This window comes from Pan troglodytes, chromosome 5 (assembly GCF_028858775.2).
Source record: "Pan troglodytes isolate AG18354 chromosome 5, NHGRI_mPanTro3-v2.0_pri, whole genome shotgun sequence".
Lineage (NCBI taxonomy): Eukaryota > Metazoa > Chordata > Mammalia > Primates > Hominidae > Pan > Pan troglodytes.
The window spans coordinates 161,724,670-161,742,525 of NC_072403.2; the positions used below are offsets into that span (position 1 = coordinate 161,724,670).

The window sequence follows — 17,856 nt, forward strand, 5'->3', positions numbered from 1 at the left end:
CTCAGGCGATCTGCCCACCTCGCCTCTCGAAGTGTTGGGATTACAAGCATGATCCACTGCACCTGGTCCAATTTCCCTATTTTTGTAAAAGTTAACATTATTTTTGTATTAAAATATTTTGAGAAATTTCCTAAATTTTGAAATAACTTCATAAAAGGATTTAAGCTGAATAATACTATAAATTGATCTCCTTCCAATTTGCAGGGTGATGACATTTTAAAAACTGATGTGATTTGAGAATTAAAATAAGTAGGAAGGAAGATATGCTTAGACCTAAATATGGGAAATATAGGAGAAGGCTCAGTTCTAACCAGTCAATTCCCAAAAACATTCAGCTTTGGGATGTCGAACCTTATTTTTGTCCTTGGTGGTTTTCTATTTAGCTGGAGAATCTGTGTTTATCCACTAAAGTAGCTATAACTTAAAATATTCATTTTATTTTTAGAATACTAGAATCCAGTAGGTCGGAAAATGGGGACAGGAACAGAAAAGTCTGCAACACAGATGCTTAAAAAGCCAACGAGACGAGAAATTTGTGAATGGCAAACTGCAAACTAAGCTTCTCCCTCTTTGTATTCAGCTTGGGCAGTTCGTTAGAAATTCTCGTTCAATTTTAATCTGAAAAGTTGTAGAAAACCTGGAGTCCAGAAAACAAAACATTAAAGTAATTCTGCTAGGAATAAAGTGGCATAATCCATTTTGAGAAAGTAAGCCAAAACATGAAATTGTTTTGAGATGCTATCGTTGAATTTAACAAGGAGCCCAAATTACAGAATCTCAGACTCAGATGCTGTGTTAAGAGGCATCATCAACATGATGTTGAGGGAACATCTGAAGGTAAGGATGGTGGCTTGTGTTCTGGGGCACAGCACACCTGTTTGTTTACACAGGTGAAGTAATCAACAGAGTTGGCCTTGAACAGCAAAATGGAAAGGGAAATAGAAATATGCATCTCGGCCAGGCATGGTGGCTCACGCCTGTAATCCCAGCACTTTGGGAGGCCGAGGTGGGTGGATCATCTGAGGTCAGGAGCTTGAGACCAGCCTGGCCAACATGGTGAAACCCCATCTCTACCAAAAAAAATACAAAAATTAGCTGGGCATGGTGGCGCACACCTGTAGTCCCAGCTAATCGGAGGCTGAGGCACGAGAACTGCTTGAACCTGTGAGGCGGAGGTTGCAGTGAGCTGAGGTGAGATCACGCCACTGCACTACAGCCTAGGCAACAGAGTGAGACTCGGTTCCAAAAAAAGAAAAAGAGCATCTCTATGTGTGGGTCAAAGGAAAATCTAGTAAAGGGCAATGTGAACAGCCATCAGTAACTGAAGAGAGGTGTTGCTGAGTGGCACTGAGTTGTGGGGCCAGAACACAGGTTTTGAAGTCATTGGGAGCAAGATGAAAAAAATCCTGTTATTTTCCTACGGAAGAGAATGTATTGGGTACTCAGCTGATTTGAAACAGTAAAATGCTGTGGAAGGCTGGAGGAGTAGCTGCTATCTACTAAGAATGAAAGGAAAAAGTAAGTAAGTTTTAAGTGTTCAGGAGGAGTTAGTGAGCCTTAGGAAAAGATATGTAAAGAGAGAAATTGTGGACACCTTTCCCTTTAAAATTATGTTTCCATTGTCTTAGATGCAGAACTCCTTCAATCAGATAATCTACAGGTAAGATCACTTTTAAAAGTCACATTCAGTCTGCCTGATAATATAAATATTTTGTAGACCTTGATTCTCCTTCCCTCGAGTATGCTTTATGTGGCCCTGGGCATGTCACTTTCTCTAATACTCAATTTCTCCCGTTGTAAAATAGGGTTGGTATGATTGAATCCAAATAATGCAGTAACAGCTCAGTCAATAATAGCAACTTATGATTATATTAAAAGGAAAAAAAGCCTTAATAATAAAATACAATTTATTAAAGGAATCATGTTTACATAGATACAGAACATCTTGGATATTTCAACACCATAGCAACACAGAATTAATTTCTTCATGTATAAAAGATGTGCTGAAAGCTGCATGCCTCATCAGTTTTTATTTTATTGGTTATGGCTATAGTTGACATCTTTCCATATAAAAACAAACTGCACAGCATCACATATAGAGTACAGACATCTTAAGTTCATTCACAAAGTTAATTTTTCTAAATTGCCCTTCAAAAATTTACATCTTTGCTCAATTCTAAACATTCAACAAAATTAGCTTCCCAAGAAACAAAAATGATACCCAATTTCTTTGCTTTTCTAGAAGTAACTTTCTATTTGTTCATGTATTTTGATATGTTATATTCCCCACCCAAATTAAACCCTTTGTTAAAAGAACAACCTACTTTAGGTTCAGTCTAAAAATAAAGTGTACTAGATTCTGGAGTGTTTTTCAAATATTTAAAAATATTTGCCACTTATGGTAAAAAAAAACGTGAATAAGAATATCATGTGAGTGTAGATAGGCACCATACTATACATTCCTCTCAGAATCATTTCTAGAATGTGTATAATCCCAGCATTAAGTGATGGTGGGAATGATTTGCCTTTAAAAGCCTACAAATTAAAAGGGGAAAGATGCTAAGCTAGATGCTGGTTTTCTATAAAGATGAATTTGTGAAAAACTGCTTTATGGTCTAGAAATACGTAAGCCTGGCATTAGCTGATGGCACATTCTAATATTTTATAGCACTAAAAAACATCGACTCATCCCATTGGATGAAAGCCATGGTGACATTTTTACAAAAGCTGTACCCAGGAATCCACTCAACGTCCTCTCTTCAATTGTCGTTTTTCATCAACAAAGGCTATATATATATATAAATGAGTTGCTGTGCTCTCACCATGGAGCAGTGTTGACTTGATGTAACGAAGTATTAAACGTTCTCCTTGCTCTCTTTGCCTTCAACTAAGTTTCTGTTAGTTTTTGGCATGCCAGATTCTCTGCTTCCATCTTGATTTCCTATTTCACTGCATGACCATCTTAGAGCTGTTACTAATTCAAAGTCTGGGTTTTTTTTTCTCCCAAAGGTCAGTCTAAGGAGGCAGCCACCTATATGACATGATGTCAGAGGGATTAGGAAGGACCCACACTCACCTTCCCTAAGGCTCACTGACTTGTACATAAGGTTTATAATTTAGGTATACCCACCCTAAGTAACATCTGATTGAAGGCATGAACTCGCTTGAGATCCACTCTCAGAAACAGGTTTAGAGGGGAAAAGAAAAAGAATACTGGGAGCTTCAAGGAGGAAGAAAAGGGCCACAGAACAAGGGGAAGCTGGGCCTATAGCAGTCCAGCATGGTAAGGGGCCAACAGTTGGCTTCTAAAAGGTAATGGGTTAACACAGTCATCCTAATACCACCTCCTGAGATGCTGAATTTTCTCTCAGCTAAGTACACATTTCTATTTTCAGGGACAGCTTACATAAATCAGAATTATATTTTTAGGAATCTTTAATCATGAATTCCTCTCTAAATTTCAAAATATTTTATGACTTCCTAAGGAACATTTTTTTACAATAAATAATAAAGAAAGATTTGGGATTTGCAGAATCTTCTGGCCCAATTAAAAACAAAAGAAGCTGTAAATATCCAGAACTTAATAGATGTATAAATTATAAACAAAACATGTCCCTGCCCCAAGGTATTGAAATTACATTACTATAGATACATCCCATTTATGAGGTAGTCCGATTCCTCAGATGTAATGGGACGAGCTTTTTTCAGTTTCTGTTTCACCAGTCGTAGTCGGCATGCAACCATGAGAAGCAGCAGAGCAGTGATAGCCAAACCCAGCGCCAGGGGTAGCACTGCACCTTTGAGAAGGTTAGACATGAAGAGGGCAAGCCAGTGATTAGTCACAGTGACAGCTACTGGTCACTATATGATACGCGCTTTGCATGCACTATTTTATTTAATCCAAACAAATTGTTATTAGTATTATCACTATTTTGCAGATTAACTAAGGTGTACCAAGGTTAAGTAATTTGCTTATTTGCCTAGGAGGCTGTAAGTTGTAGGTTCAGGTCCCAAACCTAGACTTTTTTTTTTTTTTTTTTTTTTTGAGATGGAGTCTTGCTCTGTTGCCCAGGCTGGAGTGTAATGGCTCAATCTCGGCTCACTGCAACCTCTACCTCCTGGGTTCAAGCGATTCCCCTCCCGAGTAGCTGGGATTACAGGTGCCTGCCACTGTGCCCAGCTAATTTTTGTATTTTTAGTAGAGACGGGGTTTCAACATCTTGGCCAGGCTGGTCTCGAACTTCTGACCTCGTGATCCACCTGCCTCGGCCTCCCAAAGTGCTGGGATTACAGGCGTGAGCCACCGTGCCCGGCCAACACAGACCTCTTTAAAACCAAATTCTCTACCAGCTTCCTACAAAATTTGTATGGCATCAATGGGTACACATACTACCATCTGATCACTCATATCCAACTGAAATAGGCATTCTGATCACGAAATTTTTTTGTTGTAGTCATTGACTATATTTATGAATTCATACATGATCATTCTTCAACTAAGTATGAACTAACTCCTGATTTCTTGTTCTAGTTAGGGCTTAAGAAATTTATTTCCTTTCTAAATCCAGGGAACTGACTCAGTCAGTAGAACCTTTGTTGAAAACTAACTTCCAAATATGCTGGTGTGATTTTGGACATTAAAGGAAAACATTTCTTTAGTTTTTCCTGTGAGGTGGATTCTAGACACCAGAGTAGAAGTAGCAAGGCTTGCAGGAGTCTGGAAGGACAGGGTGTGCCAATATCAGTCTTTTTTATCAAGCTTAGCAGGCTCTATTTTTAGTCTGATCTACTGTGGCCAGGCCAGGTGTGGAGATTGTATGGTGGAACTGTTTTTAGCTGTAGGGATCTTGCCAACTGGTAGAACTAGAGGAGAAACATCTCCTTTGTGTAGGCTCATTCTATACCATTTGCTCTCATTTATTCATTCATTCTGCATTCATTAAAAGCCTTCTTCCATGTGCCAGACACTGAGCTAAGTGCTGATAATCCTTTTATTTGTAAATAAATACCACCTCCCTCAAGATAAGCTCAGGCCAAGAATACCAGCTTTATAGCTTAAATCATTGAATTCTCACAACCACCACATAAGTTGGTGCTATTATTATCCCCATTTTACAAATGAGGGAGCTAAGGCATCAACAATGAAGTGAGGGCCAGGCACGGTGGCTCAGGCCTGTGATACCAGCACTTTGGAAGGCAGAGGTGGGCAAATTGCTTGATCCCAGGAGTTCGAGACCAGCCTGGGCAACATGGCGAGACCTTGTCTCTACAAAAAATTATTAGCCAGTTGTGGCATGCACCTGCAGTCCCAGCTACTCGGGAGGCTGAAGTAGGAGAATCACCTGAGCCCAGAAAGTTGAGGCTGTTATGAGCCATGATCAGGCTACTGCACTCCAGCCTGGGTGACAGTGTGAAAGCCTATCTCAAAAAAAAAAAAAGAGAAGTGAGGCTGGGCACAGTGGCTCATGCCTATAATCCCAATACTTAGGGAGGCTAAAGCAGAAGGATCACTCGAGTCTGGGAGGTAGAGGCTTCAGTGAGCTCTTAAACTGTACTCCAGCTTGGGTGGCAAAGTAAGATCCTGTCTTCAAAAAAAAAAAAAAAAAAAGAGAGAGAGACTGAAGTGACTTGTCTAAGATTGTTAAGTGGCAGAGCTAGCAAATAACCCCAGACAGGACAGCCCCAGAGCCTGTGGTTCTATCCACTATGGTACTCTACTTCTACAAAATGTAAATGAGACAGTTTTTGAACGAATAAGTCTGGGTAGACAGACATTTAAATGGGAAAAAATGCAACAAAGTGTTATCCTTACTATGATAGAATTATATATGAAGCATAGATGTATTAATAAAATAGGTGGTCCATCTACCTGGTCTGTAGGATTTTTGCTTGAGTGATTTTGATGTATGATAGAGACTGTTGGGTGGCTGAAGGAGGTAAGTTTATTTTTTGACATTTTCAGATTGAGATGCCTATCAGCGATCAGGTGGAATTTTCTCTTAGGCTTTTGGATTAGCTGGGCCTAAATATGTGGGAGCCTTTAGCATAAAGGTGGTAGCTGCAGTACGATAGGGGGTAGGACAGCCAGAGAGAAAGGAAGAAGAAAGGTGAGCCAGGAACAAGGTCCTGGGAAACACCAGCATTTAGAGGGCAGACAAAAGCAGAGGACCAAAAAAAACAGAAGAAGACCAGTCAGAGAAATAGGAGGACGACCGCCATAGTAGGGAGTGGGCTTTTGGAAGCTGAGGAAAGAGACGTCCAAGAAGAAAGTCCTCAGCTGAATCAAATGCTAAGGAAATGTCAAGTGAGGTGAAGCCTGGAGAGCCCCCTGGATTTAGCAATTGGTAATTCATTTATGGGAGTACAGAAGATGGAGGATGCTACTTTGTTTCTTTACATATTAAGAAATCTGAACATGATCACAGTCAGGAGAATGAGCCAGTAAAGAAACAGAGATGAAAAACATGGGAGAGCTAGGAGATGATGAGAAATGAACCTGAGGAAATCAGGGGCTTTAGCCAGATCAGGGAGAGAGAACTTGGAAAGAGGGGACACCTCTTCCTTTAGTACTGGAGGGGAGGAAGAGGGGTGAATGCAACCAGATGAGTTTTTACATTTGGGGGGCAGGTAGCTGAGGAAGTTCACTCCAGACAGTCTTGATTTACTGGGCTTAAAACTGGTCCCAGGTATAGTTGGCCGCCTCTTGAAGGCAAGAGGACCTGGAGCTGATGACACACTCATGGCACTTCAACTCTGGTGTATTTTTAGAATCCCAGGTAAAACTCCTGAACAAGATTCTCAAGAACAGTTTGAAAGTGTCTGGTTGCCGGAGGAGGGGATGGGAAAGCTGCTTTAGAGACTGTTAGGTATCAAACAAAGTTCTGGAAGAGGCCAGCATTCCTCCAGAGAATTGTGAAAGATACAAATCGGTGATAACCCTATGGACTGGAATTGGATTCTATGGCTGTCTCATTCCATACACAGCAGTTCTGGAGGTGTCAAGATGGCTGCCTGGTCTCTCCATGCCAGCAGTTTGGGGCCTCAGTAGCTACTACTGCCTCCTAGTCTCCACCTGATGAAAGAAGTTCTGACAAGGCTAATTGGCCCCAAGGTGTCATTCTCCCTCCACCTTCCTATAAGTTGCATATGTTACAAAGGAACAGGACAAAAAAAGAGACTTTGGTCAATACCCACAGAAAACCCCAGGAACCCCAAATCATTTCTCATGAATTGGACCGCAACACCCAGCCCCAGTCCGGGGGACTTGCTTAAAGATGAGCATCAGCATTTAGGCTAAAGGGTTATGAAGCTGTGGTTGAAGATGCCAATCCCAATGCCGGGACTCAGGTTTAGCTATGGTAACAATAAAACAGACGAGATCTGGGAAAATGTTCTATTTGCTAAGTCAGATATGAGGCTGCTGAACTGTCTGATCTGATTCCTGTTTAATGCTTTTATGACAAGGAAAATGAAATCTCCCAAAAGTACTTGCCAGAATATTGAAAATTATTCTTGACTTTTAATATTTAGTTGGCTTAGTTTGGATAATTTGAGATTTACAACTTTCTAGCTCCTTCTAAAACACACCATGATGCTATTCTCAGTAACCAGCTAAGGTGATGAATTATGTATTCTGTTCATATGAATGGGGGTGACATTTAAAATATGTAACAGGCTGGGCACAGTGGTTCACACCTGTAATCCCAGCATGGTGGGAGGCTGAGGCAGGCGGATCACTTGAGGTCAGAAGTTTTGAGACCAGCCTGGCCAACATGGCAAAACCCCATCTCTGCTAAAAATACAAAAATTAGCCAGGCGTGGTGGCATGCACCTGTAATCCCAGCTACTAGGGAGGCTGAGGCAGGGGAATCGTTTGAACCCGGGAAGCAGAGGCTGCAGTGAGCTGAGATCGCGCCGCTGTACTCCAACCTGGACAACAGAGTGAGACTCGATGTCTCAAAAACAAAACAAAACAAAAATATGTAACAAACAGAATAGGCAACAGCCAACTAGAGCTGAGACTCTCTGGATACATATGTGTGGGGAGGCAAGAGGCAGGCTGGTTTCCCTCTTCCCTTGATAGGGGACAGGGCCCCTTTTATTCAAATATCTTGGGACAGGCTAAGTCCAGGAGGCCAGCAGACCAAGGGGGTCACCCAGGTACTTGACATCTGGATTATTCTTAGCTATCTATTGTTTAAACATTATATTTTAATATTGTCCTGATATTATAAATAGGGTAAAAAGAAAGTTTTCTCAATGTTTATAACTTAAGCTTATATTTTGTTCTTCTAAAGCTTCTTTTACTAGTTTGTGGGATTTAAGACTAAAGCCTGCCTTTCTAAAGGATGGTGTCCAAAGTCTTTTCTTCCTAGTTAAAATCAACCAAAATTAAAGAAATTATTGTATTCTTCTTCCACTTAGTAAATATTCTACTTCCTACACCCTTCCCTCATTTCTGCTGTCTTCTGTCTTTGTCACTAGGGCACCTGGAAAGAGAACTAGGTATTCTAAGACCTTTACTCTTCTTTCATCGTAAATAACTGAGTAATAACTGCCATCGTTTCTATATTTGGCTCATCATATGAGCCACACAGTGCATTCAATGCCTGAGATTAATTATCCCATATATTCTTCTCAGCAACCCTATGAGGCAGGTATTGTTACTATCCTCATCTTACGAATGAGGAAACTGAGATCCAGAGAGATAAGATAGCCTGCTCAAGGTCATACAGTTTAGTGGGTAAGTGAGAATTTTTTTTTTTTTTTTGAGACGGTCTCACTCTGTCACCCAGGCTGGAGTGCAGTGGCACAATCTTATCTCACTGCAGCCTCGACCTCCCAGGCTCAAGTGATCCTCCCACCTCAGCCTCCCTGGGACTACAGGCGAATGTCACCACACTTGGCTAATTTTTGTATTTTTTGTAGAGACAGGATTTTGCCATATTGCCCAGGCCGGTCTTGAACTCCTGAGCTCAAGCGATCCTCCTGCCTTGGCCTCCCAAAGTGCTGGGATTACACGCGTGAGCCACTGTGCCCAGCTTTGAGCAAGGATTTGAATTGTGGCATCTGACTCTAAAGCTTGTGTTCTCCCACCATGCCACAAGTATGACATTTTCCACAGGTGTCACACCTGGAAGGGTGTATAGAAAAGGCAGCTGAGGTCCAAAGATGGAAGGTTACTATCAGGAGCCCCAAGACGCAGTGCAATACAAGCAACGAGGAGACAGTTCTTTCGGTCCACTGACGGACTGCTCCTGTCCTGAGCTCTCATGGCCTCAGGGAATATCCTCAGCCAGAGGGCATGCAGTTCTGAGAAGACTACAGTCTGCAAAGGGTTTCCAAGGTAGACGTTTACCTGTTTCTGGGGCTGGGTGTTCCCCTCCTCCTCCATCACCCTTTGACTCAAATATATAACTTTCCTCTTTTCTGTTCTTCCCTGAGGAACTACTATCTGCAGAAAAGAAAGAGAACATATATTGAAGGTGTATGCATCAGAAACTTCAGGAAACAAATGTGAAAATACAGCCTTATTTTTTTTTAAGATGGACTTAGAGAAGAACTGTTTATTTCTCTACTAAACAAAGGCCTGTGTTTGATAGTTAAGCAGTAAATAACTAAGGTGACCCACTGAATAAAGCAAAGTACGCAGCTAATATGAAACCACCGACAGAGAGAGCGGAAGACACACCCTGCACCGGAACTACCACCACGCCTCTTGGAGAAGGGAAATCTCAGGCTAGAAGAGTCACAGGGAGTCTCTGGATATCACGCCATGAAAAGCAGAAACCAGAAAGGTTTTTCTTTGAAGAATAAGCAATGGGCTATAGGCATTTAGACATGCTCTTTCTCTTTCTCACCACAACTCTGGATGGCAGGTATAAATAGCTCAATTTTCTTTCTGGTTAGGCTCAGAGTCAGGTTCCTACCTAGGTTCACACAAGTAAGTGGGTCACAGGCCTGGGATGCAAACTGGTTTCTTGGTAGAGACCAGTACTTCTAATTTAATGATATATTACTTAACTATTAAGTTATAATACTGAGGGGGAAATTATTATTATTTATTTACTTTTTTTTTTTTGAGACAGAGTCTCTGTTGCCCAGATTGGAGTGCAGTGGCACGATCTTGGCTCACTGCAACGTCCACCTCCTGGGTTCAAGCAATTCTCCTGCCTCAGCCTCCCGAGTAGCTGGGATTACAGGCGCGTGCCACCATGCCTCGCTAATTTTTGTATTTTTAGTAGAGACGGGGTTTTGCCATGTTCCCCAGATGGGCTCAAGTGATCCGCTCACCTCAGCCTCCCAAAGTGCTGGGATGACAGGCGTGAGTCACCATGCCCAGCCTCAAGTGGGATTTTTGAGTATTACAATGCTTAATGGCAATGAATTAGAAATAATCTACTGACAAATTTTATTGAGAAAATTTTTAAAGCTTCTTTACTCATATGGCATCAACATAAATGTTCCTAATTCCTACAAATGAAATAAGACTATTTAAAGGTAGTATATAAAATTCTTTGGTAACTTGCATTTTGCAAATTTACTAAGTCACAAAGTTGGCCAGGTGCACTGGCTCATGCCTATAATCCTGGCACTTTGGGGACAGTCTACTGTGTCTTGTTACTCTAGAAAGTTCCATGTATGTTGGTCCTACATACAGCCAATAATTTGGGCTTTCTCCATAAACTCTGAGCTCAGACAGAAGGAGAGAGATGAGGAAAGCACAGCCATTGCTCATAGGCTGCAGGATCAGATTTCCCTGCAAAAAGAGTTCTGTTACTGTCCAACTCACTGCAGTAGCCACGACAGTGGTCACCAAGGACCTCTCCAGCTACCTGGGTTCTCTTATATGATACCTGATCCCAGGCCAGGTAGTTCTATAAGATTGTATTACATAAGGGCCACACGCAGTGGCTCATGCCTGGCCAACATGGCAAAACCCTGTCTCTACTAAAAATACAAAAAAAATTAGCCAGGCATGGTGGGCGCCTGTAGTCCCAGCTGCTGGGGAGGCTGAGGCAGGAGAATGGCGTGAACCCTGGAGGCGGAGCTTGCAGTGAGCCGAGATCGCGCCACTGCACTCCAGCCTGGGCGACTGAGCAAGACTCCGTCTCAAAAAAAAAAAAAAATTAGCCAGGCATGGTGGTGGGCGCCTGTAATCCCAGCTACTTGGGAAACTGAGGCAGGAGAATCACTTGAACTTGGGAGGCGGAGGGTGCAGTGAGCCAAGATCGTGCCACCGCACTCCAACCTGGGCAACAGAGTGAGACTCCTTTTCAAAAAAAAAAAAAAAAGATTTTATTATATATGATTCTGGCCTAGGAAGCTATACTAGAAGTACTGTAAACAGCTGCTGACATAGGAAAGCACTATTTAATACAGAAAAATAAGACCATGCAGCTTTTTTATTTTATTATATTTTTACTGCTAGTAGACAGACCAGAGTGCAATTTTTTTCGCAAGTAATTTTTACACTTTTTCTCAGGGGTGAGGTAGTTAATAGGTACATATTTAACCACTGCTTTTATGGTGCAAATTTCATGGTGTTGATATCCATATTGAAAATATGAGTATGTTTTATTTTCTTTTTTTTTTTTTGAGACAGGGTCTCCCTTTGTTGCCCAGGCTAGAGTGCAGTGGTGCAATCTCAGCTCACTGCAGCCTCGACTTCCCAGGCTCAAGTGATCCTCCCACCTCAGCCTCCCAACTAACTGGGACTACAGGTAAGCATCACCACACCTGACTAATTTTTCTATTTTTTTGTAGAGATGGGGTTTTGCCATGTTTCCCAGGCTGGTCTTGAACTCCTGAGCTCAAGCAAGCCTCCCACCTTGACCTCCCAAAGTGCTGGAATTACAGGTGTGAGCCACAGCACCTGACCTAAAAATATGAATATTTTCAATAGCATTTTGAAGGTTCAATGTAAGCCTTGTTTAGATTACTACAGAGACTCCAGTGAATGTTCCTGAGCTTTTGCTTGGTAGAGATATAGAAAACATTACTGTGTTTTAAAGTCAATAATGCCTGATTTTTTCAAATGCCAGTTGCTCGTGGATCTCCAAAAGAAACACAAGATTTGTTCTGTAGAGATATAAATCAGTGATATGCAAAACAGTCCATCCAGCAGCCGCACACACAAAACTAGCAGCCCTGAAACAGCTTGGAAATCAAATTGCTAAATTACCTAAAAACCACTTGTGGCACTTCTCCCTTCATCCCTTTCCTCCTCCCCCATGCCGTACTGCCAGGTTAGCTTGCAAAGGAACTCCTATGCATTCTGCTTTATCTCTCTCTCCAATAATAAATTTGGAAGTGGGAAGATCACATGGTGGGAAACTCAAGTCCTACTTTTTAAAAATAATAAGCCAGGGCCTGGGCATGGTGGCTCACGCCTGTAATCCCAGCACTTTAGGAGGCCAAGGCGGGTGGATCACTTGAGGTCAGGAGTTCGAGACCAGCCTAGCCAACGTGGTGAAACCCCATCTCTACTAAAAATACAAAAATTAGCTGGGAATGACGGCACACGCTTGTGATCTCAGCTACTTGGGAGGCTGAGGCAGGTGAATCGCTTGAATTTGGGAGGTGGAGGTTGCAGTGACCCCAGACAGCGCCACTGCATTCCAGCCTGGGTGAGAGAACGAGACTCCATCTAAAAAAATAAATAAAATAAAACAAAATAAAAATAAAAATAAAATTAAAAATGAGCCAGGAATAAAAACAAAGTGCCAAAATTCACCAACTCCCGATTTTTTTCAGAGGACTAACTGGTTTGTCTTTCACCCAATGAAAAAACATAAGATAACTGCATTTACAATGTTCACCCCACTGTTTCTTCCCAATGAAGATGAGAGCTTGCTCATCTTAATTCTTAAAGGAACACAGTACTGGAAACACTACTGCACTATTTCTATTTTTTATTTGAATTAACTGCCTTATACACTTGGCGCTCTCTTACCCTGGTTTCCTAGCGAATACCACTGGACTTGAATGTTCTAGCAAAAATTCAAACAGCACTAACATTTACTGAGAGACATCAATTATATTTACATATAATATCTCATGCAATCTTTGTAGCCATATTATGAGAGATTATTATCCTCTTTTTTTTTTTTTTTTTTTTTTGAGACAGAATTTCACTCTTGTTGCCCAGGCTGGAGTGCAATGGCGCAATCTCGGCTCACTGCAACCTCCACCTCCTGGGTTCAAGCGATTCTCCTGCCTCAGCCTCCCGAGAAGCTGGAATTGTAGGCATGCACCACCACGCCTGGCTAATTTTTGTATTATTAGTAGAGATGGGGTTTCTCCGTGTTGGCCAGGCTGGTCTCGAACTCCCTACCTCAGGTGATCCACCCGCCGTGGCCTCCCAAAGTGCTGGAATTACAGGCATGAGCCACCGTGCCCAGCTGAGATTATTATCCTCTTACAGGTAAGGAAATGAAGTTTAGAGAAGTTGATTACCTAGTAGCTAGTAATTGGTGGTGCTGGAATTAGAACCCAGGACTGATCCAAAGCAGTTTTCCATTGAACCATACTGCTCTCAAGGTCACAACTAGCAAATACGAGTTTTTTACTCCAAGAACCAAGTCAATACTATATTTATTTACTCATACCCAGGCAAAATCACACACTTTTAAATGATTTTTAGGAAGGTTTTGGACAAAGCTTTATTAAGGATGCAGTAGAGAAATTGGCTAACTGTACTTGCAAAAGGGACCTAACCTCACAGGTGGGTTCATGTAAAAAACTATGCAAATTCTTTCTGAATCTTCAGTTGTCAAAATTAAAGAGCACTTTCTTTCTTTAAAAAAAATTTTTTTAAACAGCATTTTCTTAAATGCCCTTATTCCCTGGGGAGAGGAAGATGGTGATGTAGGGAGGGATCAGGTATCAGGCAGCAGGCAGTGTGCATGGGAGACTTCAGAAGGCGCAGTTGCCCCGGACTCTAGGATTACCCAGGAACCTGGCCCTGCCTTCTGGGTAACTGAAATGTGAATTTCTGCTGTTTACATTCCATGAGGAATTCCCTATGATTTCCCAGTCTGCCTGATTCATTTTTCCTAGATTTCAGCATAAGGAACGCCATAGAGAAATGCTTCACTTTCACACATCCAATCACAGGCTCTAGCCAGTGTGGCGAATCGAAACAAAACAAAACAATGACATCACTTGCTTCTGGAAATAGTTACTTTTGGTAATGATCCTTCTGGAAGAGTTACATGTCTTAGGAGACCATTTTTCCTTTCTTCTGAATGTATTATGTTTACTATGCATGGCGACACATTCACAGAGGGAATTGGCAGCTGGATGGAAGCTGTTTTCATTTCATTTCCAGCTGCCATAGAGCATGCAGGCATGATCCGGAAGAAATACTTTAACATGCCCAGGAATTCTCAAGTTTCAAAAAATCAGATTCCACGTGAATGTGGATGTAGCACCACTTTTCTAGCCCTTTGTAGGGCTGGAAACCAGATTTCTTTCCTCGGGGTAGCTTGGATACAAGAGGGTGGAATTGTTAATGAATGACATGGACCACACAGAGAACAGGCCCTACGGCTATGACCATGGTCAACAATCCAGCCATTGTGCCTTTACATGCTGAGCAAACACAGGCCACACTGGAGCTCTGTGCTCCTCCTGCCCGGTGGCTCAGAGTGTACTGAGCATGCATTCGCTGGTGTAACTGAATGTCTGCACATACCTTCATTTTATCCTCAGTAACCTGTGTGGAATAAATCCCCAAAAGTGGGACAATTGGGTCAAGGCACACATAGTTTTGTTTTAGAGATGAGGTCTTACTCTGTCACCCAGGCTGGAGTACAGTGGTGGGATTACAGCTCACTGCAGCCTCGACCTCCCAAGCTCAAGCGATTCTCCCACCTCAGCCTTTCAAGTAGCTGGGATTACAGGTGAATACCACAAGCTGATTTCTGTAGTTTTTGTAGAGATGGGGTTTTGCCATGTTGCTAGGGCTGGTCTAGAACTCCTGGCCTTAAGCAATCCACCTACCTTGGCCTTCCAAAGTGCTGGGATTACAGGTGTGAGCTGCTGCACCCGATCATATACATAGTTTTAAGCCTTCAGAAACTGGCCTCTGGAAGGACGTACTAATTGCATTGCTACCAGCAGAATGTGAGACTTGTTTCTCTCTACTCTTAGAAACATTAATTATTATAATTCTTCATCACTGTCAATGTGATAGGTGAAAAACTACATCTCACTACTTTGCATGCTACACTGTTAGTATTAATCTTAGTATCTTGTTAACAAGTCTTCCATGAGCTAAGTCTTTTTTTTTTTTTTTTGAGATGGAGTCTCACTCTGTCACCTGGGCTGGAGTGCAGTGGTGCCTCTGTCACCTGGGCTGGAGTGCAGTGGCGCAATCTTGGCTCACTGCAACCTCCGCCTCCTGGGTTCAAGTGATTCTCCTGCCTCAGCCTCCTGAGTAGCTGGGATTACAGGTGCCTGACACTACGCCCAGCTAATTTTTTGTATTTTTAGTAGAGATGGGGTTTCACCATGTTGGCCAGGCTGGTCTCGAACTGACCTCGTGATTTGCCTGCCTCGGCCTCCCAAAGTGCTGGGATTACAAGCATGAGCCACCGCGCCCAGCCGAGCTAAGTCTTATTTGTCCTCACCACATGTCTGTGCAGGAAGGAGGCAGCAGTGAATTTAACTCATTCATATTTATTGTACTAGCTGATGGTCTTCTTAAAACCCAGGCATGTGTCATGAACAACAATGTACTTTTGAGATGGAGTCTCGCTCTGTTGCTCAGGCTGGAGTGCAGTGGCGCAATCTCAGCTCACTGCAAGCTCTGCCTCCTGGGTTCACACCATTCTCCTGCCTCAGCCTCCTAAGTAGCTGGGACTACAGGCGCCCGCCACCATGCCCGGCTAATTTTTTGTATTTTTATTTTTATTTTTTTATTTTATTTTAGAGACGGAGTCTTGCTCTGTCGCCCAGGCTGGAGTGCAGTGGTGCGATCTTGGCTCACTGCAAGCTCCACCTCCCGGGTTCACGCCATTCTCCTGCCTCAGCCTCCCGAGTAGCTGGGACCACAGGTGCCCGCCACCATGTCCAGCTAATTTTGTGTAGTTTTAGTAGAGACAGCGTTTCACCATGTTAGCCAGGATGGTCTCGATCTCCTGACCTGGTGATCCGCCTGCCTTGGCCTCCCAAAGTGCTGGGATTACAAGTGTAAGCCACCGTTCCTGGCCTTTGTATTTTTAGTAGAGATGGGGTTTCACCGTGTTAGCCAGGATGATCTCGATCTCCTGACCTCATGATCCGCCCACCTCGGCCTCCCAAAGTGCTGAGATTACAGGCGTGAGCCACCGCGCCCGGCCAATAATGCACTTTTAAATCTACTTATGGGTCTTTAACTTACATGAAATCAGAGGCTGAGGACTCTAGTCTGGTGGTCTTAGGGACAGCAGAGGGGGAGGGCAGGGACAGCTACTGTCTGAACAGAAACTACAGGATGTGAGGGCTCTTTCTAACATTTTCAGAGTTTTGTTTTTTTCTTCCCACTTTCTTCACCCCAGGACTTTCAAAAAGTGTGTTTTTGATGAATAGTTAATAATACATGAAAATGCTCATGAGTAAGAAAAAAGTTTTATAAAAGCATTATCCTGCTTTTGTTAAAAATGAATAAATATGTATATGTGTATGAATAGAAGTAACCAGAAGAAAATGCGACAAAATTTTAATGGTGAGTTTTGCTAGATGCTTTTAACTTTCTTTGTATTTTTCTATATTTTCTACAGTAAATCCATATTATTTTAATAATTAGAAAAAACCCTAATATAATAACTGTACATCTAATCTCTCTGCATCTGTGAAAGACCATTCTTTACATCTTCATAACCAAATCCAAAGGCTGATTATCAAAAAGCAAAAGGAGAGATCATAAATAGATTGGAAATTGGGTGCTGACTCCCATCAGCCGCAGGTGGCAGCCTGGAGCATTATTTTCTTTTTTTTCCCTCCAACTTCTAAGTTCCGGGGTACATGTGTAGGATGTGCAGGTTTGTTACACAGGTAAACATGTCATGGTGGTTTGCTGCACAGATCATCCCATCCCTAGGTATTAAGCCCAGCATCCATTAGCTGTTCTTCCTGATGCTCCCCCTCCCCCTACCTCCCACCCTCTGACAGGGCCCAGTGTGTGTTGTTTCCCTCCATATGTTCATGTGTTCTCATCATTCGGCTTCCATTTCTAATGTGAGGACATGCAGTATTTGGTTTTGTGTTCCTGCGTTAGTTTGCTGAGAATAATGGCTTCTAGCCTGGAGCACTATTTTCAAAAGGATTCTGAGCTAAGTCCACATTCCCCACGGGACAGTGCTGGGACCAATGGGTAACACCTAGCATGGGTAAGGGCTCATGGGGTAAAGTATGAATGTCAGCCTATTTATCATTCCTCAGTGCTGGACAGCACCTTGGAGGACATCTGGTTGAAGTCCCTTATTAACAGATGAGGCAACTGAGGTCCAGAGATATGAAGTGACTTATTCAAGGTTCTAAAGGTAGAGCCAAGACCTGGGCTTTGGTCTCGACTCTACTTTCAGCTAATTTGTTCATGCTCACGTGGTTCTCTCCACCACAGTAATGTGGTAGGAATTCATCCATCCTGGCCTCTGATAACACAGATCTCTCCATAAACTCTTCACCCCTTCGGCAGTCCTGCCAAAGATGCCTGGTCTGCCCAACTCTGTTTCTTAGATTGTGATGCTCTTCTCCATACAAACTATCTTAAGCAGAGAAAACCCACTAAAACCACATCCAAAGGCTTGCATGTAGTGACCGATTTTACCAGTAGGTGGCAGTACCAACCAGGAATGGACCAAAAAAGCA

The 17,856-nt window shown here is 42.5% G+C and overlaps 1 protein-coding gene across 3 annotated transcripts in view; it reads right to left on the reverse strand.

The window, feature by feature from the left end:
- Positions 1–1,889: 1,889 nt before the first annotated feature.
- Positions 1,890–17,856, reverse strand: part of LRP11 (LDL receptor related protein 11) — a 45,922-nt gene continuing 29,955 nt past the window's right edge. For 2 of the 3 annotated variants that reach the window (XR_010157788.1, XM_001173426.6), the window contains 2 exons: positions 9,359–9,454; positions 1,890–3,797 (listed from right to left, as the gene is read on the reverse strand). Coding sequence is in view for 2 of the 3 variants with exons in the window: in XM_001173426.6 (XP_001173426.3) it covers positions 3,643–3,797; positions 9,359–9,454 (251 nt within the window). In the remaining variant the exon portion in view is untranslated. The remainder of the gene's footprint in view (positions 3,798–9,358; positions 9,455–17,856) is intronic. The other variant, XM_009452206.5, reaches the window with a different exon arrangement.